This window comes from Dermatophagoides pteronyssinus, unplaced genomic scaffold (genome assembly GCF_027571235.1).
Source record: "Dermatophagoides pteronyssinus isolate colony J.1.1.1.1 unplaced genomic scaffold, Derpt_VIB-CSIC_2022.12 sq0003, whole genome shotgun sequence".
Classification (NCBI taxonomy): Eukaryota; Metazoa; Arthropoda; class Arachnida; order Sarcoptiformes; family Pyroglyphidae; genus Dermatophagoides; species Dermatophagoides pteronyssinus.
The window spans coordinates 1092379-1113808 of record NW_027461527.1 but is presented as its reverse complement, the minus strand read 5'-3'; the positions used below and the strand labels follow the sequence as shown (position 1 = coordinate 1113808).

General features: G+C 28.2%; 6 protein-coding genes across 6 annotated transcripts; 2 read left to right on the top strand and 4 right to left on the bottom strand.

Moving 5' to 3' along the window:
* The first annotated feature begins 761 nt into the window (after nucleotides 1–761).
* LOC113797831 (uncharacterized) lies at nucleotides 762–1717 on the top strand. The gene is made up of 2 exons (XM_027348277.1): nucleotides 762–1256; nucleotides 1706–1717. The coding sequence occupies exons 1-2, from the start codon at nucleotides 762–764 to the stop codon at nucleotides 1715–1717; spliced, it is 507 nt and encodes a 168-aa protein (XP_027204078.1).
* On the top strand, nucleotides 1646–4069 carry P5CDh1 (delta-1-Pyrroline-5-carboxylate dehydrogenase 1). The gene is made up of 5 exons (XM_027348392.2): nucleotides 1646–1970; nucleotides 2105–2288; nucleotides 2348–3054; nucleotides 3113–3269; nucleotides 3323–4069. Exons 1-5 carry the CDS (start codon nucleotides 1819–1821, stop codon nucleotides 3908–3910), a joined length of 1788 nt encoding a protein of 595 aa, XP_027204193.1. The 5' UTR covers nucleotides 1646–1818; the 3' UTR covers nucleotides 3911–4069.
* On the bottom strand, nucleotides 4037–5230 carry Arl1 (ADP ribosylation factor-like 1). The gene is made up of 3 exons (XM_027348494.2): nucleotides 4791–5230; nucleotides 4541–4734; nucleotides 4037–4478 (listed from the first exon to the last, which is right to left on the bottom strand). Exons 1-3 carry the CDS (start codon nucleotides 4927–4929, stop codon nucleotides 4269–4271), a joined length of 543 nt encoding a protein of 180 aa, XP_027204295.1. The 5' UTR covers nucleotides 4930–5230; the 3' UTR covers nucleotides 4037–4268.
* A 130-nt stretch (nucleotides 5231–5360) lies between these two features.
* On the bottom strand, nucleotides 5361–7880 carry LOC113797952 (uncharacterized). Its single transcript, XM_027348425.2, has 2 exons — nucleotides 6351–7880; nucleotides 5361–6279 (listed from the first exon to the last, which is right to left on the bottom strand). Exons 1-2 carry the CDS (start codon nucleotides 6903–6905, stop codon nucleotides 5461–5463), a joined length of 1374 nt encoding a protein of 457 aa, XP_027204226.2. The 5' UTR covers nucleotides 6906–7880; the 3' UTR covers nucleotides 5361–5460.
* A 401-nt stretch (nucleotides 7881–8281) lies between these two features.
* LOC113797992 (uncharacterized) lies at nucleotides 8282–9340 on the bottom strand. The gene is made up of 3 exons (XM_027348468.2): nucleotides 9094–9340; nucleotides 8762–9030; nucleotides 8282–8697 (listed from the first exon to the last, which is right to left on the bottom strand). The coding sequence occupies exons 1-3, from the start codon at nucleotides 9328–9330 to the stop codon at nucleotides 8646–8648; spliced, it is 558 nt and encodes a 185-aa protein (XP_027204269.2). The 5' UTR covers nucleotides 9331–9340; the 3' UTR covers nucleotides 8282–8645.
* Nucleotides 9341–9423: 83 nt separating this feature from the next.
* LOC113797888 (protein O-mannosyl-transferase TMTC3-like) lies at nucleotides 9424–16170 on the bottom strand. Its single transcript, XM_075825144.1, is given in 10 exon segments — nucleotides 9424–10113; nucleotides 10115–10147; nucleotides 10216–11347; nucleotides 11480–11715; nucleotides 11928–12043; nucleotides 12167–12351; nucleotides 12866–12987; nucleotides 13106–13120; nucleotides 14979–15396; nucleotides 15753–16170. Coding segments are annotated over 9 exon segments (2769 nt in total). The 5' UTR covers nucleotides 15357–15396; nucleotides 15753–16170; the 3' UTR covers nucleotides 9424–9561.
* Nucleotides 16171–21430: the final 5260 nt, after the last annotated feature.

Genomic DNA, 21430 nt, shown 5'->3' with positions numbered 1-21430 from the left:
TTATTGAATGATTTATGCTGTCGTTATCAGTAATTTTTCTTGCGATGTATTTATTGGTTTCCATAGATAAGCCCAGTTTTCTGCCATGAAAGTGTAAATTCGAAACGACAAATTTTTCGATAAAGGATTGAATGAACGACAAATCTATGGATGAAGTTCAAGCACAGATTTTGTTAAATTGAAAAAAAAATAATTTTAAAATAACATTTTTGCAAAAGAAATTTGTTGGAAAAAGCAGATGATTGTCGTTTATATAAAAATGGTTTGTGTCAAAGTCGATTTCTAACTTTTTGTTTTACTACTTGAATATATCTCAATGTTAACTTTTTAACTTAAAAAAAATGGATCTAATTAATGTTAATTTGAATATTTTCAACGGTACCTATCAATTATTCAATGAAATCAATATTTATACATTCATCATTGATTTTTTGTATTGTTTAACAAAACTTTTTTATCGAAATAATTTCTTTGTAATCGAAATTCTAATCCTTACATTTGCCATATATTTAAATGCAATTGGACGGCATTTGTTTACCATCAAAATCGTTGATAAACTTGTTCATAATGGAATTATTCATAAGGAGCATCGATCACGTTTCGTACGTTTTGGATTGACTTTTTTAATAACAATCATAATTGTAATTTTAGCCGGAATATTCAACTATCAAACTGGATGTTTGAAAAATCTAAAAATATTATGGTCTGATTATAATAATGTTGATCAATCAATGCCAATTGTATTTATTATTCCTTTTTTAATGCATTCATCGTTTTATATTTATTCAACATATGCATTAATATTTCATGATGAACGTGATAAAGATTTGGTAATATTTTTGATACATCATTTGATTGTCATCTTGATCAGTACAATATCGTATGCAGTCGGTAAAACATATCTTACTTCAGCAGTTGGTTTTCTATTGGAATTAAATGAAATACTTATGGCAATGAAAATCATATTCAAACTACAGTTTCAATTCATACAAAAAAATGGTGAAAAATTACGTTTAGTATTTTTGCCGGTATTCACCATTACATTTGTTCATACTCGTTTATTTATTTATCCATATATTGTATTGGAATGTCTACAATTTTTAAAACAATCATTGGGTAAAAGTGAATGGGATGCCATTTATTTATCGATATATTTTTTCTATTTTATGATCTATATTATGAATTTTTATTGGACATTGCTTGTAATTCGTGCGACTGTTTATGCGTTTCGAAATGGTTTGGCAAATTTAGAAGATGTTCGTGAAATTGAAAACAATATCCCAAATCCAAATAGAAACAAGATGACTATAAATAATAATGGAGATTATAACAACAACAACAACAACAACAACAACAAATAATAAGAATCAAATTCTTTACATAAATGTTTTGTTGTTTTAAAATTGCATTATTTTTCTTAAAATAGATATGATAATTTAATATTTATCGTTGTTGATTAATAAATGAGAATAATTTAAATAAAAAAAATCATCACCATCTATCGTCGTTTTCATAAACCAACTGAATGAATATTGTTATCATGCCAATTGTCGTGTGAATAAAGAAAAATGAATAAATGAATAGGACAATGAAAAAAACATCATGATAATTGATGTTATGACGTTATGGTTGTTTTTTTTGTTATTGATAAATGACTTTATATCTTGTCCATTAATTCAATAACATTTTTGTCATTTTTATTTAGAGAAGAGGATAATTAAATAGATACGATTCATTCATTGGATCCAGAATTTATAAACAATACCAAAGTTCATAATACAAGAAAAAAAAAGAAAACGTTTCATTTAATTGAAAGAAATGTACTGTCAACGTTATCTATCAACGATCATTTCGACACAACGAACCATTTGTTCATCGCCATCGTTATCATCATCATCAATATTCGGGCAGCATTTTCGTTTAAATGTTAATGAAACTACCAAACTAGTTTCAAATGTACGATGCTTGTCGTAAGTGTTCAATTAAGTTTCATTTGATTTTGTTCAAATAGCAATGTTTGTCATTTTTAAAACTGGTTTTGCACGACTATCATTTATTTGATTTTAATTTCTGTATATTTTTTTTTCATTTGATATAAATACAGTAGTCAGTCACCGATATTCATTCCACCAACAATAAAATCGTGTCATGTGGAAAATGAATCAATGTTTGCTTATCAACCTAGTTCTAAGGAACGTATAGAACTGGAACAACGGATTCAAAACTATCTTGGAACAGTAACCGAAATACCATTGGTTATTGGTGGTGAAGAAATAACCACCGGCAATGTTAGTGTTTATCAAAAATTTATAGAATTTTTTTATTTATTTTTTCTAAATGCACACAGATTGAAACACAATTAGTACCATTCGATCATGGCCATATTCTTGCTAAATATCACGTGGCTACACCAGAATTGGCTAAGCAAGCCATAGAGAAAAGTTTGGCTAAGAATATTGAATGGTCACAGACTGATGTTAATCATCGAATTGATTGTTTGCTGAAAGCGGCTGAATTATCTAGTGGCAAATATCGCCAAGATCTTAATGCGGCGACCATTTTGGGTCAGGGAAAAACGTTTGCACAGGCCGAAATTGATTCAGCGGCTGAATTGGCTGATTTTTTTCGTTTCAATGCACATTACCTCGAGCAGATTTACCGTTATCAACCATTGAGTCCTTCGCCATCAGAGACTAGAAATGCTTTTCGTATTCGTGGTTTGGAAGGTTTTGTTGCGGCGATATCACCATTTAATTTCACGGCCATTGCTGCCAATCTTTCATCAGCGCCAGCATTGGTTGGCAATGCTGTCGTCTGGAAACCAAGTCCAAATGCTTTACTTTCGAATTGGATCGTATTTAAAATTCTTCGTGAGGCTAATTTTGCCCCCGGTGTCATCAGCTTTCTGCCATCAACACCTGAAACATTCAGTCAAAATGTGATTGCTTCCCCTGATTTGGCTGCCGTAAATTTTACTGGAAGTGTGGCTACATTTCGTGCCATTTGGAAAACGGTGGCAGCCAACTTGGACAATAATAAAACATTTCCTCGATTGTAAGTAAATTAAACAAATAAAAAAATCCATTTATTCATGGCTATTCAATTGATCCAGGGTCGGTGAATGTGGTGGTAAAGATTTTCATTTCATTCATCCTTCAGCCGATTTGGATACTGCAATTGCACAGACCATAAGGGCTGCATTTGAATACAGTGGTCAAAAATGTTCAGCTTGTTCGCGTCTGTATGTACCAAAATCTGTTTGGCCAACGGTATAAAGCATACTTTTTTGTTTAACATTTGACTGATGATAATTTTCTATTAGGTAAAGGACCGTTTAGTTGAAATAACTGCTTCACTAAAAGTTGGATCACCACTCGAACCGGACACCTATTTATCAGCAGTCATCAACGAAGCATCATGGGATCGTAATACATCATTTTTAAATCATGCAAAGCAAAATTCATCCGATCACAAAATATTGGTCGGTGGTCAATCGGATAAACAGAAAGGTTATTTTGTTCAGCCAACTATTGTTAAAACTACGGATCCTCGAAGTAAATTAATGACAACGGAAATTTTTGGTCCAATTTTGACCGTCTATGTCTTTGATGATAATAACATTAATGAAACACTTGACTTGGTGGACAAATCAACGCCATATGGTCTAACTGGAGCCATATTTGGTCAAGATCGTGATTTTCTTCGTAAAGCTACAGAAAAATTGAAATTTGCAGCAGGAAATTTCTACATTAATGATAAATGTACGGGAGCCATAGTTGCACAACAACCGTTCGGTGGTGCACGACTTTCTGGTACCAATGATAAAGCTGGTGCTCCTCAATATCTTTATCGTTGGATTTCTCCACAGAATATTAAAGAAACATTTGTTCCATCACCAAATTGGAAATGATCAGTTAACTATGTTCCCTTAAGAAAAAAAAGTTTGATATCAATTACAGAACTTTGACCTCCTCTTTATATTACCGGTTAAAAAAACTTATTAAAATTGATATGTGAAATAATTCACAGATGGATAAATAAATTGTTGATTTTTTTTAATTTTATAAAACTTATTGTGTTTAATTGGTTATTTTTGTTACCATAAAATATTTACAATCAAATAAGGGGGGTGACACAATCGAATGTTTTCGTTTTTTTTTTTTTGGTCATGAAAAAAGAAGAAAAAATCCCACTTGTATTGAATATAATCGGATGTATAAAATCAAAATCGGACATTTTTATCATTATAATCACCATCATCGACGAGATTATTTATTCGCTGTCAATGAATTTGATAGCCACTCCATGGCCTCATCAAGACCATCACCTTTAATGGCTGATGTTTTAAATATTTGAAATGTACGATTCTTTAGCACATCAAGACCAAGTTCATTATGTACTTCGGCCACTGATAATGCATTTTCCATATCTTGTTTATTGGCCAACACTACTAGTATGGCATTTTTTAATTCTTCTTCCTGAGAAATTAAATGAAAAAACATTGATTATTATCATAATAATACAACCACATTATTATTACCTCAAGCATGGACACTAATTCTTGTTTGGAAATACCTATTCGTTCACGATCACTACTATCGACAACATAGATAATGGCATCAGTGTTTGAATAATAACAACGCCAATACGGCCGAATCGATGTTTGACCACCAAGGTCCCAAACTTGAAATTTCAAATTCTTATATGTGACTTGTTCGACATTGAAACCGATAGCTAAAATTTCAATAATGAATAAATTAATAATTTTTATCACTAGATTTCTGACTTACTTGGAATTGTAGTGACCACTTCACCCACTTGAAGCCTATATAGGATGGTCGTTTTACCGGCACCATCTAAACCGAGTATTAATATACGCATTTCACGCGAACCGAATAAAGATTTAAAATATGATAATAGATTGCCCATAACTGTAAATGACTTTGTATTAAACGTAGAAATTAAAGTATTAATGTAATATAAGAAGTGATGACGACAAATATCGGTTTTGGAAAAAATTGATCACGGTAGTTTGTTTTTAATTAAGCGACTAAATTCTCGAATGATTGCTATCAAACATTCATCATAGAATTGTCATTTTAGAATCATTAGTATTGAATATTTCAGAAAATGAATTGATGTCGTAAAATGCGAAAAAAAAATCGAGAATGTTTATGTGTGTGTGTGTTTATTACCCAGACCAGAATTATATAAATCATCAGTGTCGCCGCTTCACGGGTTGACGTGTAGATTAAATAAACGAGTTCTATTTTGAGTGAATCAACCTATTTAGTCAATATGGAAAATATTGGCTTTATTTTCTGTAATTTTTAATTTGATTTACAAAATAAAAAATCGTTAAGTAAATATAATTGAATTTTAATTTTTTTGTACAAAGAACAATGAGGTTTGAAACAAGAATGAGATCATCAACAAGCTATCATAAGGTCATGTTTATTTTTAACAATTTGTTTGTAAAACTGTCAAACTGTTACCATTCATTTTGCCTGTTTCCGTATCCACATTTATTTGTAGACATGCTTCCAATTCTTTTGGTTGCGTTTCTTTTTCAGCGACTTGTTTATGATCACTTTGTTTTTTCTTTTGATTACGATTATTACGGATCAATAAAAGAATTGCCAATAAAAATATACAAATAAGACATATGAAAAATATAGCAAAGATAATCCTTCGAAGATAATAATGTCGTTTGGAATCGGTAAACAAATCCTGAACAAATGTATTCAAACCGAGCATTATGTTAGGATGTTGACATGTTTTAAAATAATATGGATTATTTGGCTGCCAATTTGATGGTTCGGCTATATTTTGAGTGAAATGAACATCGGCCAAATTTTCCTGGTTAGCTAAACGATAATGAAGATCACGATCAAAAAGAATAATATCGATAGTATCATTTAAGCCCGGTTCCACTAATGCTGCTGTCGTCGTGGTACCAATAGATAAGCCAGGATATGCAATCACTTGGGCATATGGATTATCGATACATTGGTTTTTATATAAAACCTTGAAAACTTTGTCACCTTGTATGAAATAAGCAATATCACCAATAACACCGAAAGCTCCATCTAATTTTTGTTTAAAATCGAACGCCATAGTCATGAAATATGGATCGGTTGCCGTACAAATTTCTTTTTCTAGGTCACAATTTGCAATTTTTTGTATTTCATTCCAGAAAATTGGCGTTGTACTATTCCAACGATTGATTTTCATCTCTAATTGAAACCATTCTGCCTGTCTATTCGATGTAATTTTCATCTATTTTTTTTAAACAACAATCATCAAAAAAATTCAAACTAGTCAAAAAAAATGATTTTCTAAAATCATACCTGAATCAATAGAATCGACCGATAACCTTTTGAACATTGACTGGTATCCTTTACAATGGCTACATCTGGTTCGAAATTATAAGGAATTCTCAAAGCAATACGTTCATTCGGTGATTGTTCATCAAGATTATATAACCAATAATAATGACCATTTGATAGAAAATAACGTTCGAAATGATCTTCAAAACGGATACGTACAGCTGAATCAACAGATTCATTTTCACACATATCTGGTATACTGGATTTTGATTCGATAATGTTGACATATTGAATTAGAATGATAGATGAAATAATCCAATAATATATGACGTTTAGTGAAAAATGTACATGTTTAGAAAATTTGATCGTATCAATCATTATCATTGAATTACAATCATCACTATTATCACCATTATTATCACAATCGATTAAATTCTGATGATTGAATTTCATTGTAGTTTGTTTGATAGTAAATACAATTTTCAAATTACGAATACAAACACAAAACAAAAAACGATATTTATAATTCGGATAAACATAAACAGCAAATCGAGTAATTTTTCCAGTTCTAAGCATTCATGCATTCACTTTATTTTTTTTTTTTTGGTTGATAGCTTTGATTAGTCGATTGCTGGTTGATGGTTGTTCTGTCAGTTCGGTTATTCACAACCAGTCAGGTCAACATTGTCAAAGAGTCGAAAATTTTTGAAATATAATTGTTATAACTGAAACGCAACAAAATTGTTCCTATTTTCTTATTTTTGTTGTTGTTGTTGTTCGTAAAATCAACATCAAAATGCCAACATAGCCAAAATCGGCAACCTGTTAGGCAAAATAAAAAAATCAAATCTAATGGTGGTGGCATTCGGTGATAATATCACCAACCAATCCCGTTATAATGGCTTGACTGGCCACACATATATTTTTATTTGAAACATTTTGTTTCGTTTCGTTAGACATTTGAATATTGAACAAATAATCTAACGGCATTTTAAATATATAAGCACCAAGGCGATTTTGTTCATATTTTATTTTTGTCTTTGATTGTTATCAAAACAGCAACAGGTGAATAATAACATGGTGAAATTTTTTCTGAATTAAGATTCAAAAATAAAATAAAATGTCTTGAGTTTGAGAGTGATTGAGTCGAAATAGTTGTTCGTCATTTTTTTTTTTTTGTTTCAAATCATCATTTTTTTCTGAATACCGTAAATATTTCGTAATTTGTTGTTGTTGTTGGCCTTCTCAAATTTTCATCATAATTTTTTTTCTGATTGATCATTTCATATCTCTTTTGTATTGTATTCGGAGGGGAAGAAAGGATAATCAAAAATTTGACCATAAAACTCGATATAATCTTACAATGAAAAATTGACAATAGAAAAATCGACAATGAAATGTGACATTCAAAAATAAAAATAAAAATAAAAACTCGGATACTATTTTAATGTTGTAATCATCTTGTTTGTTGTCATTTCAAAATAAATAAATTGAACATTGATTGAATCGAAAGAGTGAAAATGTAAAATACCTATGTTCAATGAAAAAAAATGAATAAATAAATCATGCATCATCGATTATAATAATAGTTTTGTTTGTTTTTGAATTTTGTTGCCCGAATTTTCAAACACTAAAATCTGATAAATAAAATGGATCATCATGCTCATTCTCTCTCTCTCTCTCTCTCTCTCTCTCTCTCTCTCTCTACTTATATTTCTCTTTATTTTTGCATAGATTTTTCCTGTTGATTATAAAACAATGACAGTTGATAGTAAAACAATCATTGTTTTTTTTCTGTATTTCGAAGTTGAGATTGAATTGTTGTTTTGTTTCAGGAAAAAGAAACTGTTGACAAATTATGAGCTGTAAATTTGAAAACTTGAACAAAAAATTTATTTTGTATTTTTCTTTTTTTCATTTTGAAAAAATTCAAGTCATTAAGTTGTGTTTATTTTTTTATAGTCAATAATGGAAATACTTTTATTCATTTTTTTAAAAAATAATAATAATAATTCATTTAAAATGAACCTCTAGAACTAGTATTTTTTTAAAGTTGATAATGAAAATTCTGGCATTCGTTCGGTAGATTTGGTTGGTAAAGACAAAAATTGTTCTAATGAAAACTCTTTAATTGAATGTAAAAAATTTTCAATAAACTTCCCTGAAAATTTATCCGGATCAATAAAATTAGATATCTTTTCATTTTGATCAATAGCACCTAATGGTAGTGGAGTATGACTTGCACAAGGTTTTTGGGAGTATAACCCAAATTGAGGTTTTGTACTTGTATCCAAATTATATTTTTCAGTCAATTCATCACCTTGGATAAAATTTTTCAATTGATCTCAATACATCACTTCGTGTGATACTATAAAATTTTAATTTTTAGATTTTACTTTTTAATAAAAAAAAATATTATTTTCAACACTTACCCATGATATTCTCTATTTAATGTACATAGCCCAACTATTATCAGGAGAATAATGAAGATTACATAGTTATCATAAAAGAATGTTTCAAAATCAGGCTTTATTTTACAAAATGCACTTGTTTTGTCAAAAAAGTGACATGCTTTTTTAAACCATTCGGTAGTACTATCTTTCATATATTTAGAATGTGTTTCATTACATTTATTCATTAGTTCGATTTCACAATCCAAAGCACACCATACAAAGCAACAAAAATACTTTGATTGATAAAACTAAATGATAATATATTTTTATATTTTTTTTTTTGTAAAATGAATGATTTTTTTATAACTTACATAATTTCTAATTGTAATTGTCCATGCTTTCAATGCTTCGATTTCACATTGTTCAAATTCTTCTTTTGTTATCATTGTACAATTGAAATGTTCAGGTAAACCATATACCGGTTTATATGGGAATCGTATTTGGAGAATTTCCGTACTTTTATAAGATTTTCCATTAAATAAAATTTTTTCCGCTAATATTTTTGTCGATGAAAATTGTAAAATACACATTATTAATAAGAAATTCATCTCATATCAAAACAACACAAAGGAATCAATTATTTACCATAAATATAAAGGATTTTTTTCGAATTCAAAATTCTAAAATTACTGATAAATTGATTAATGATAAAACAATAGATTTATTCATTGAATTCATAATAAATTTGATTTTACAAAAAATCAATTATAATAATATAATAAAATTGAATATCAAATAAGGCAAACAGGAAAAAATAAAAATTTAATTTAAAAAATAAATTATAAATTATTTCTTTTCTTCATTATTCTTAAACGAATAACTTTTAGATGGCGATCAATATAATTTTGATTTGGTGCTATTTGTCGTGCTTCATTGAGACAATTTTCCGCAAGATCCAATTGATCTTTTTCGATGTAAATAACACAAACATTATGTTTTGCTTGAATATTTTTTGGATCTAATTTTAATATTTGTTTATAACAATGACTAGCTTGATCAAAATCTTTAACATTATTGATTAGAATATCACAAAGTAAAGTTAATCCTTTAAAATGTTTAGGATTTTGTTGAAGTAATCGTTGTAGATATGGTAACGCTTCAAATGGCCTTTCGTTTTCTGTCAACAATAATGCAAGATTAAAATTGGCACTTGCAAAATTAGGTTTTAAATGTAATGTTTGGCGAAATAATTGTTCCGCATCAATATAGTTTTTATTGGCCATTGAAATCATGGCCATATTGAAATAGATTCGTTCATTATTTTTATCATATTTTGTTAATAATTCCAATCGTTGCCGAGCCTGATCAAACAATTCATAACGTTTAGCATCCTTGAACGACAATAGCGAAATTGAATAATGCTTGCTGAAAAAAATAAAATTTGAATCAATTAGTATCTAAACACAAGCAATTTTTCCCGAAAAAAAACTTACCAAATGTTTTGAATTCAATTCGATTGTTTTATCAAAATAATGAATTGCCTTATCAAAATGATTTGAATGTATCGCTACAACACCAAGATTATAATAGATATCGGCATTATTTTGATCATAATTCAATGCTGTACGATAAATATGATCAGCTTCATTAGTAAGATTCATTTGAAGAAGAATATCACCACGATTAATATATGCTTCAACATAATCTGGTCGCATTTGTATCACTTGACGATAAAGATCATCGGCTTCTTTTAATCGTGATTGATTACGTGAAATTATATTGGCTAGATTAAGAAAAAGGCTTAAATGAGCTGGTGCTATACGAACAAAATTTTGTACATCATTAATTGATTTCGATCGTAATTCGGACATTAAAATCGATTTCGCTTTTGAATAATATTGTTCGGCCAGATTAGTCTGACCAATATGATCGTAAACACGGGCCACATTACAATAGGCCCCTATATCATTTGGTTGAACGCGTATAGCTGCAATGAATAGATCAAGCGCTTTATAATATTGTTTTTCAATCTCATAAACATGACCTAAATTGTTAAATAATTTTGCATTATTCGGATTCATACGAATTCCCGATGAAAATATGTTATATTCATTTTTCCAATCTACATTTCTTATTATGGTTCGTGATGTATGTACAACAATCAACATGATGATAAAGATATGAATAATATATTTTTCGATCGAATATTTCTTATTCGATTGATCAAAATGATATATTAACACTGTGATACCATGTGCGATAAGCATACAATATCCAAAACTTGGTATGTATAGTACACGTTCGGCGATAACAAAACCAACCGGAAAAAATATATTTGATGCTGGTATGAATGGAAATATCATTAGAGCCAGACTGGCCATCATAATTCGACAGCCATTTTTGCCAAATGATTTGTATATTAACAAAATGAAGAATGAATAAAAAATCAATGTAAACATATTACGATGATCGTTGAATGATTTTATCAATGGTATGGATCCCATTGTCCAATCACAGCATAATGACCATGGATTGAGTAAAAGCCAAATATTCAATGCATATAAATAATGTTGTGTCAATTGACGGCTCAATCGATTCGGTGCATTAACGGCCGGATTATCAAACCTATATATTTGTTTTTTTTTATTTTGAAGAAAAATGATATTATTGGAAATTGTAATTTTTGATGTTGAACAAGTAAAAAAAGAAATAATAAACAAAATATAAATTTCTATCCAAAATAAAAGAAAAATTTACTTGGTAAAAATTGGTAATTGCCAACGCATTAACCATAAACGAATAGTCAACAGTAGAATAGTCCATATTATGAGTATGGTTATTCTTGTGATCATTTCCTTAATCCATTTGGGAAATGACAATACCGACAACGATGATAACGATGATGATGATGTTTTTTTCAATGATTTTGTCTGTTGTTTGTAACCATTGTTATAATAGACATTTAATGACAATTTAGAGGCTAGACGTTGTAGCTAATGGTAAAATAAAAAGAAAAATTTCTGTATTAAATGATAATGATGATAATAATAAAAATGGCAAAACAAAGAAAAAAAAGATGTTGAATTTTTTTTTGGTCTTTTGAGAAAAAAGAGGATGAGAAATAAGTGAAAGTAAATCGTCTAACTAATCTAATTTATATAGCGCAATTGTCACAGAAAAAAAATATTATGCGAAAGATAATTACTTTTTGATTGAAGAAAATTTCAATGACCATACAGATGGCAATCGATGTTATACCTTGTTCTTTACTAAATGTAGCTGCAGTGATTGATGTAATCGATGCCATTAGCCATAACCATTCTATTTTAAGTGGGTGAAAAAAAAGAAAAGAAAAGAAAAACAATTCAACCGTAAAAACATCGAATGAAAAGGATGGTATATTAGAATGAGATGAAAAAAAAACAAAAATAAATCAGGAATTACTGTTATACGAATCGATGGCCATCAACAAACGGTAATAGGAAAAAATTGTAGCAAGAAAAAATATTGCACAAAGACATTCAGCACGACCAACAATACTTGTGACAGCTTCGGTATGTATCGGATGTATTGTAAACAATATGGCAGCCAAAAATGATGATTTTATGGACATGAAAATTTGACAAAATCTGTAATAAACAATCAGCAGCAGAAATAAAAACAAATGAAAAAAAATTGATAATCCACCAAAAAAAAAGATTATTCATTCATGCTTGAAAAATGTATGAATTCCATAAAATTAAATATCTTTTGACATGCAAAATATTCATCATCATTTCTGCAACAACAAAAAAAAATATTATATAATTAATTTTACAACAAAAAAAAAAAGGAATGAAAAAGAATATTCTATAATTCAATAACAAACGATTGATTTGTTTCGATTTGATTCGAATCTTGTCGAAGCATCCATCCATAATAATCATAGCCTAACAATATTTCAAATTCTTGCATCCAAATCATACTAATGATAATGATGATGATGATTTGCATGCACATCATCAATCAGATGTGATCGAATGATCAACATTATATAATTATTATCACATGATGATCAAATCGTTGTTTTTTTTCTATTCTTGTTATTGTTGATCGTTTCAGAAAAATCATATTGTGAATGAGATTTATAGAAAAAAAAATTACCGAAAATATTGCAATGAAACGATTGTATGTAGAATAATATTGATCAAATGATATCCAAATGGTCGTAGTTGATGTAGCCAATAATTCAGACGGAATGTAAGTACACATAATGGACGATATGACTATTATTTTTCATTTTTTTTTTTTTTTTTTGAATGAACAACAGAAAAAATAAATCAAATTCAAATCGATCATTAATATTGGTGAATTTAGAAATGGGAAAAAAAATTTCATACTTACTTTATGTGATTTTTCCTGTTTTCCATTAAATCAATTTGAATTTTTGAAAATTTAAATTTTCATTTTTTTCGATTTCATTGAAAATCAGATGAGGTGCAAAAGAACGGAAAGATAAATGGCAAAAAAAAACAAGAAAAAAAAAAGAAAATGATTGATTGGTTAATTAGATGGGCGTTAAATAACATGAAAAAGATTTGTCACTACAACGAAATAGTGATGAGAAAAAGAAGAGAAACATCAAAAATCATCATCATCATCATTATCATCATTAAATTAATGTATATAATGAATGAATTTCATTAAAATAAATATCCAAAGCCGAAGAGAAATTTGTTATTTACAAAATGTCAATTCCAAAGAAAAAATAAATAAATAAAAAACAGGATATTCCAACCTAACCTAAAGATTATTGATAGCAAAAAGAAGAAAAAAAAAAATCCAATAGATCATTATGTCAAATGATTATCGTAAAGGAACGAACGAAAATCGTATAGAATATTCATGATATTCAACAAAATATAATGAACTGTATCTGATCTTTCAAGCTGCTGTTATACATGTTAATATGATGATGTTGTTGTTGATGATTTTGTTTTTTTTAATACAAGAATGATGATAATCAAATAAATTAGTTTTTAATTATACAATATTAGACACATTTACCCTTATATCAGAAATTGATGGATTGAATTGAATATCGAATATTTGTTGTTGTTGCCCTAATAGAGTTTTGATCGGTTGAACTTTATCAATATGTAGTGTGTTTATTTGAAATCTGTCAATAAACAAATCTTAATTGTAATCTTATTTTCTATGAATAAACAAGAATCTATGATTAATATATTCATCATCATTATGCATATGTTACATCATTCCATAAACTCCTTCTCGATGATGATGAAAAAAATAGCCAGAATTTGACAAATCGATAGAATAAATGATGATGAAGAAATCATTGACAAGAGTCAAAGTAACTGATTTTTTTTTCTGTGTAGCAGCTGCAATCAAAAATTGATTCGAAACAACAACAACAACAACAACTTATCCGATTCATTTCGATCAAATTAATGAATACATGTAGTATATAAATTAAACAGCAGACAACAAAGTTTTTTTTTGTATCAAATCTGAAAGAAAGAAGAGTATGGAAAAATGAAAATAAAGCTAATTAGGCTTTGGATTGGATATCGAAAAAAAAATATTCATAAGATTATTTCATCTAATTCATCTGGAATAAAAATCTTACAACTTTATTATGTTTATGTTATGTTTATTCATTCATTCATTCATTCATTATATTTATTTCTTGATTCAAAAATAAACATCATGTTTTTGAAACTTTCAACGAGTTCATCTTATTCAAGTGGTTGTCGTCGTTGTCAAGTGTTTGTTTATTTTTGTTTGAAAAGCTAGAATAAAGAATTGTCAGAAGAAAATAAAAGGAGAATATTCTGGATATAAGAATAATCGATTTTATCTGATTTTATACGAAAACATAAATATCATTTCGGGTTGATTTTCGTTGAGATTTCAAGTTTTCAAAATGAAAAAATTCTTTTGGATAACAAAATAATAGAAAAAAAGCTTATCATTTGAAGCCGGAACAAAACAAAACAAAAAAAAACATTGAAGAAATTATTAATCAAAATTTTTTATCTTTGCTCGCAAAACAACAGGAAAAAATTATTTGTTTTTAGTTAAAATATTTTCGATTTGCGTGTTTCAAATCAAACAATCACATAATATTTTGTTTTTCCATTTGGTTTTTCGGTCATATTTCGTTTGTTTGGAAAACAAACCGAGAGATAAGAATGAACAAACAAAAAGTGTCATAATTTTTTTTGTTTTTGTTTTTTGAATTGATTGAACTTACCATATGCATAGGTAGACCCCAGAAATCATTTTGAAAAATATTGATAATCGGTGTATTGATACGGATATCCATATTTTCTTTAATAGCCGATATATCATCGAAAACAAAATCACCAAACAATGAATTATAATAACAGCATAAACATATGATCACAATAGCTAGATATTTTAACGATTTATGATTCCAATGGCTAAATAATACAAATGATGATAAATTGTAGATTTTTTGCATTTTTAAATCATTATGATTATGATGATGATGATGATTTTCCAGATGAATTAGTTGATTTAAACAATTTGATAGACGATTTTTTTGTCGAAAATTTTGTTGATCATAATAACCATTAGTTGATTGAAAGAAACGAAATGTAGCCATCATTAATTTGTTTAGTAACACAACACAGAATCTCTATCGAGAGCTAAAGGGAAATGGATACAAAAGAAACAAACAAACAATTAAAGTTATTATTTAATGATCGTCAATAACATTCTGGATTTTTTAAAAAAATTGAAATCGATATGAAAGAACAAAAAATGGTTCAGTTCAGCAATCATTTTGACACCACAAATGATCAGTTGGCGAGAACAGTAAAAATAACATTTTGGGTCCATTTTTATCGTTGGTGCTTTCTGAATGCAAAAAAAAACCTTAATTTTATAATGGACAAAAATACCACACACTGGAAATGAACAGAAAAAAACGAAAGAAAGAAAAAACTTAAATTTCTAAATAAAAAACACACACACACATGTTTGAAGACAATTGAAAACAGACCCGTTTTTTCAAATGTTTCAAATATCTATTCGAATTGAATTGAATTGAAATTCCATTGGAAAAAAATGTGTTTGGATTGGAATTTTCATCTTTTTTGTTGTTGTTTTGGTTGCTATTTGTATGGAATTCTGTTGCGGTTTTGTTGTCGATTTGAATCGAAACTTTTAGATTCATTGAAAATCGACCACCAAGCAAACAAACAAACAAACACAAGGAACTAGAGAAAAAAAACACATTAATGGTTGGAGAGAAAAAATGAAAAATTCTTCATTTTTTTCCCGAATTCCCAGTTCTCTTCATATTCATTGATAATTATTATTCAATTGAATATTCGGTCATTGTATTTATGAACATCATCACGCTCACACATGGTGTTCGAATGGTCATCAAAAAAAAAAATTCGAATGTTTTGTGGTAATGTTTTTTTCGTTCGATTCTAAAATTTTTTATTTGTTAGAAAAAAAAATCCAAATGAAAATCAACGAATTGTATTTATGATTTTTGATTCATTAAAACATACATACAACAATTTCATTTATAAAATCAAACATTAAAAACGAATCGATTTCAATTTACTTCAAGACCAATTACAATAATTTTTGATAATCAATTTGAAATCAACAACAGCAACAACAAAAATAAAAATAAAACGATTCAACAAAAATTCAGCCATGAAACTATTAAAAAAACATTCTGTTAACAATTATTTTTTATTCTTGTTCAAGAATTACTACCATTATAGCGTTAAAAATTATATACAAACAACAACAACAACAAGAATATCAAAAGCTTAATAGCCGTTTGAAGAAAAAAAAACAGAATTCGTCCGAACATTTCATTTAGTGTTTTGTGCAAAAAAAACGAAAATTTTAATCGACATTCACACACACACACAATGTGTGGCTGAAATGATTTTTTCAAATCTATTACATCATCATATCGTTTATTCTTTTGTTACTGTTGCGCATTGATGATGTAACTTATGATTCAAAGATGATGATGATGATGATGATCACTGGAATTTAAATAATTTACAATTTTTATATTAAAATTATCCACACATACAGAAATTGATGTGCATGACATGTATCATGGTCATGATAATGATGATTATGATGAAAAAATTCCAATGATGTGTAGATCCATAAAGATCATTTTCATAATCTTTGTTGTTGTTGTTGTTATTTTTGATTGAATTTCATTTTTTTTCTAGCCCTGCATTTTCATAAAAATGATGCAATGATGATGATGAGATTGAATTTTAATAATGCGTATCCGGAATACGGATATTAAGTGAAAGAATTCGAAACATTATCATCATTAAATACGTCGTTTATGAATGTGAATTTTTAAATTTCGAATCTTTTTTTTTGCGAATTCGAAAAAAAACGGATATCGAGTTGATTATTTTTTTTTTTAATGAAAATCGGTGAATATTAATTTTATGAAATTTTTTTTTCAGATAAAGATAATCATGATATACCAAGATACACCTTTATATAGCCATGGGGGAGAAAACATTAATTTTAACCATTTGATCATCATTATCATCATGAAATTCCAAGATTTTTTTCTTTATGGAAAAAAATCATCAGCAAAATATGTGAGAAATTGCTCAACCTGGAATTTTTTTTCTTGGTTAAACGCAACAACACGTCAAATATAAGTATGTTTTGGTTTTGGACATTCAAATATCTTCGTTTTTTTCTTCAAATTCAATTCTCTTCTCATTCATTCATTGATGATGATGATGATCATTACTATAGCCATAGCTAAGGTTTTCCGTTTCAATGTTTTTTTGTTATGTTGATACTTGAAGACTTTTTTTCCTTAAGGTTCATAGTTTTTTTTACTCAATTCATATCGTTCCAGTTCATTATACTTGAAATAGATTTGCCTGTTTTTTTCACTTTCCTTTTATAATAGCTGATATTAAACGAACAGACCGAAACAGCGATAATAATAATCATAATAATCATAATTAGAGAGAGTTACCAGTTGGTAGAATATAATGAAAAGAAAACAAGATATCAGATTTATCAGAAAAAGAGAGAATATTTTGTTTTCCGTTTCACTCACTTAACAAAAACATTCATATATACAGAATTCATTGAGCATCAAACGTTTTTCATTTTATTTTTTGTTGATTGCAAACATTTATAACAGAAATGAAATTAGAAACAAAATTGCTAAATATCTTTTTGTTTTATTTTTTTCCAAATCTAGAAATTCGAGAATAAATCGGACACAATTACGCACATCGACATTACATATTGAGAGGGCGAAAGCAAAAAGAAAAAAATTAATTCACATTCGAATCCAATATGGATGGATATCGATATCGATATTGAATCGTTTTTGATTCGAATTGATTAAATCAATCTTTTCGAATTTCATTTCGATTAAGTTCGAGCTTGGTGTGTGTCTGTGTGTTTTTTTTCAATTTAATAAGATAATATTTTTGTTTTCTGAAGGAACAAAAAAAAACAAAACAAAAATCTGAAGAATTACAAAAAAGAAAATATTGAATTAGAATTCAATGTAATTCATATTGATTGTTGAAAATCATAGAAATAAATGAGAAAAAAAATGATTTGGTTTCCATCAAGATAATATGGACAACCGAATATATTTCATTACAATGTTTAAATGTAAGTGTGTGTGTTTGGGTTAGACAAGATAAGAAGTTGCATTAGAAATTTATATTTTTTTTCGTTGAACGTTCTCAATATATAATTGATTTATTTGAAATTTCTTTCATTCACTTTGCACTTTTTTTTTATTATTATTATTTTCATTCAAATCTAATATTGTTGTTGTTGTTGAACAGTTGTTTAGTAAAGATTGATATGAAAGATATGATGATGATGATGTGATGTGATGTGAAACAATCCATAGAAATAATGATTTTGAAGGCCAAAAACAATTTTGAAGGATATTATCTTTGAAGGAACTTTTTTTTGTTGTTGTTTTTCTTCATATTAAATTCTTTGAAAATCGAAGCAATACAAACTGAATTCAATTCTGGAGGGTTATTCGGTTCCGGTTCGTCAACCGGAACCAAAAAGAGCAAGAAAAAAACAAATTTTTTGAAACAAATTCGCAATAAAATATAATGTTGATCATATTGAATTGCCGGAATAAGTGAATGAATTTTTTTTCTCTCTTCGATAAGTTGTTCGACAATTAAATACTCATCATAATCATAAGAAAATGAGAGAATAGAAATACCTATAGAATCATTATGATATGTAATTTAATGGCCTAAAGATTGAATGAAATCAATTTGTTTTTCTCTCTATTCGATGCAAAGCTATTCGAAATAATTTCGGTTGGCTATTATTACAGCCTTGGGTTATATTGGAATGTTTTTTTTTTACTTTACTCTGAAACGGTGATAATGAATTCAAACGAAAAAAAAACAAATTAATAAACGAAATTATCATCAAGAATCTGAATGACTTTTTTTTCTCTTTCTCCTACCCTTTAGTTAATTCAATGGTCCAGATGTTTTTTTTTGGTCGGTGAAACTGGTGCGAGATAAAAAAATGAGAATGATAATAACTTTACCGAGATTTTTATTGAAACTCTGTTGTTGTTGTTGTTGCTATCAAGAACATTGAAAAAACGGTGATGATGATGACGGTGAAACTCAACACTATTTGAAATCTATGTTTTGAATTAAACATGGAATTTGATTCCAAGTTCAAATCTTTGAATTATTTGTTCTCTCTTTCTTTTTGTTTTCCTTTTTGCATTCATTGTTGTTTCAAATGGAAAGATCGAGAGATAGTCAAAAAGAGTTAGAAGAAAAAAAACAATTAACAAAGTTAAATGAAATGAAAAAATGGTTTTGGTTGAAAAAGAAAAACAAAAAAGTTAACAAACAAACAAACAAAATCCAAAGAATGGACGTCAACCCGTTTCGACCCATTCTTAATTATCATCATCATCATTCTCGTCAAATCAAATGAATTGAAAAAAATGAACAACAACAACAACGAGAGAGAAAAAAAGAGTTAATTAAGTCAGAGACAACACGAAAAAAAGTGGGCACCAAAGAAAATGATGATGATGATGATGAGAAAAAACTTTATTTAAATTTAAAATTCTTTCGTATTTTCTTTTTTTGAGTTTCGTATTTTATTTCAAAATGAACCAAAAACAAAAAACACACTAAATAATTTAATTGGGTTTTTTTTTCTGTTTCAGGAAAAAAACTTTGCAGTCAAGTATTTCAGAGAAAAGTTTGTTTCATTCGTCCGATTCATTCAAATCGATTTAAATCATTATCATTTTGAACGTATTCTGAGAGAAGAATTGTAAAATTATTTTAACTTACATTTCGCTTTTCTTATTGTTGTCTAGATTATGATGATGATGATAATAATGGTCGAAAATTTGATGGAAATTAATCAATCAAATCGATGAAATTATAAATAAAATCATCGACAATCATTGCCAACAAACAAAAAAAAATTGTATTCAGTTTTAAATCATTCAAACAGAATATTTATTACCATGTGTTCATGAACAAGTTGAGAAACACATGTGCGGTCTTGTTTGCTGAATAAATTGAATGAATGAATCCAATGAATCCAATGTCGGTGTTATTTATTTTGGTGAAGAAAACCAAAACATAAAAAATCTTGCGCACAAAATAGTAGAATTTCAAAATTTCAAATGATGATGATGATGATGATAGAATAAACAATCGAATCTTTGGATAAAATAAGATGGTCAGATGGTTTGAATGGATTCACAACTACAATGGTGGTAAAAAAAATGTGAAAATCCAAAAATTTTAACCAGTTTTTTTTCTATTGGCGCTGAATCCAAACACACAAAAACTGGTCAGTGAAGTTTTGTTTTCTGAATGGTGAATGATAACCAGAATCGAGAAAAAAAAACCAGATTTTTCTTAAATCTAGTTTTATTTTCTTACCGAAACAAACAAACAAACGTTGATAATGAAAACACCACCACCATTAACATTACCACTTCGAGCAAGGTGGTATTGATTTGAGTTGATTATCACCCTACCATTGCTGTTGGTGTCAATGATAGAAAACTCAAAGACCAGGCGAATACCAGAAAGAGAGAGAGAGAGAGGTATGTATTAATGGAAGATAACCTGTCAAAGGCCAAAGATATGACCGAAGACCAAACTTTTTGTTGTTGTTGTTGTTGCTTCAATTCAACGTTGTTCTGATTTTTCATTCATTTGGTTTTATTTCAATTTAAAATAATTCTCTTTCACCTATACAGACAAAAATTCAAAATAAAACTCACGTTTTTTCTGGTTATCCTCATTCTATTGTCTTTTTTTCGTTGTTTTATTGTTCAGATTCAACAACAACATCCAAAACAGAAAAATGATTGCTAAATATGAATGAAATATGCATTGTGTGTGTGAAAAAAATGATGTTATTCAAAAAAAAAAAAATGATTAAAATTTCAATCCGAAGTAGAGAAAAAACCTGAATCATTTCTTTTTTGAAATCCATTAGGAAATAAACGAATGGATAGATTGAATAATTTTAAAATTTTAATAATTTAAAATTCTGATTATCAGCGAGGAAAACACACGCACACACACACATTCAGATGCAATTAGCTTCAAGGCAATGATGCATGCATATGATCTTTGATTACCATACACTATTTCAATTTTATTT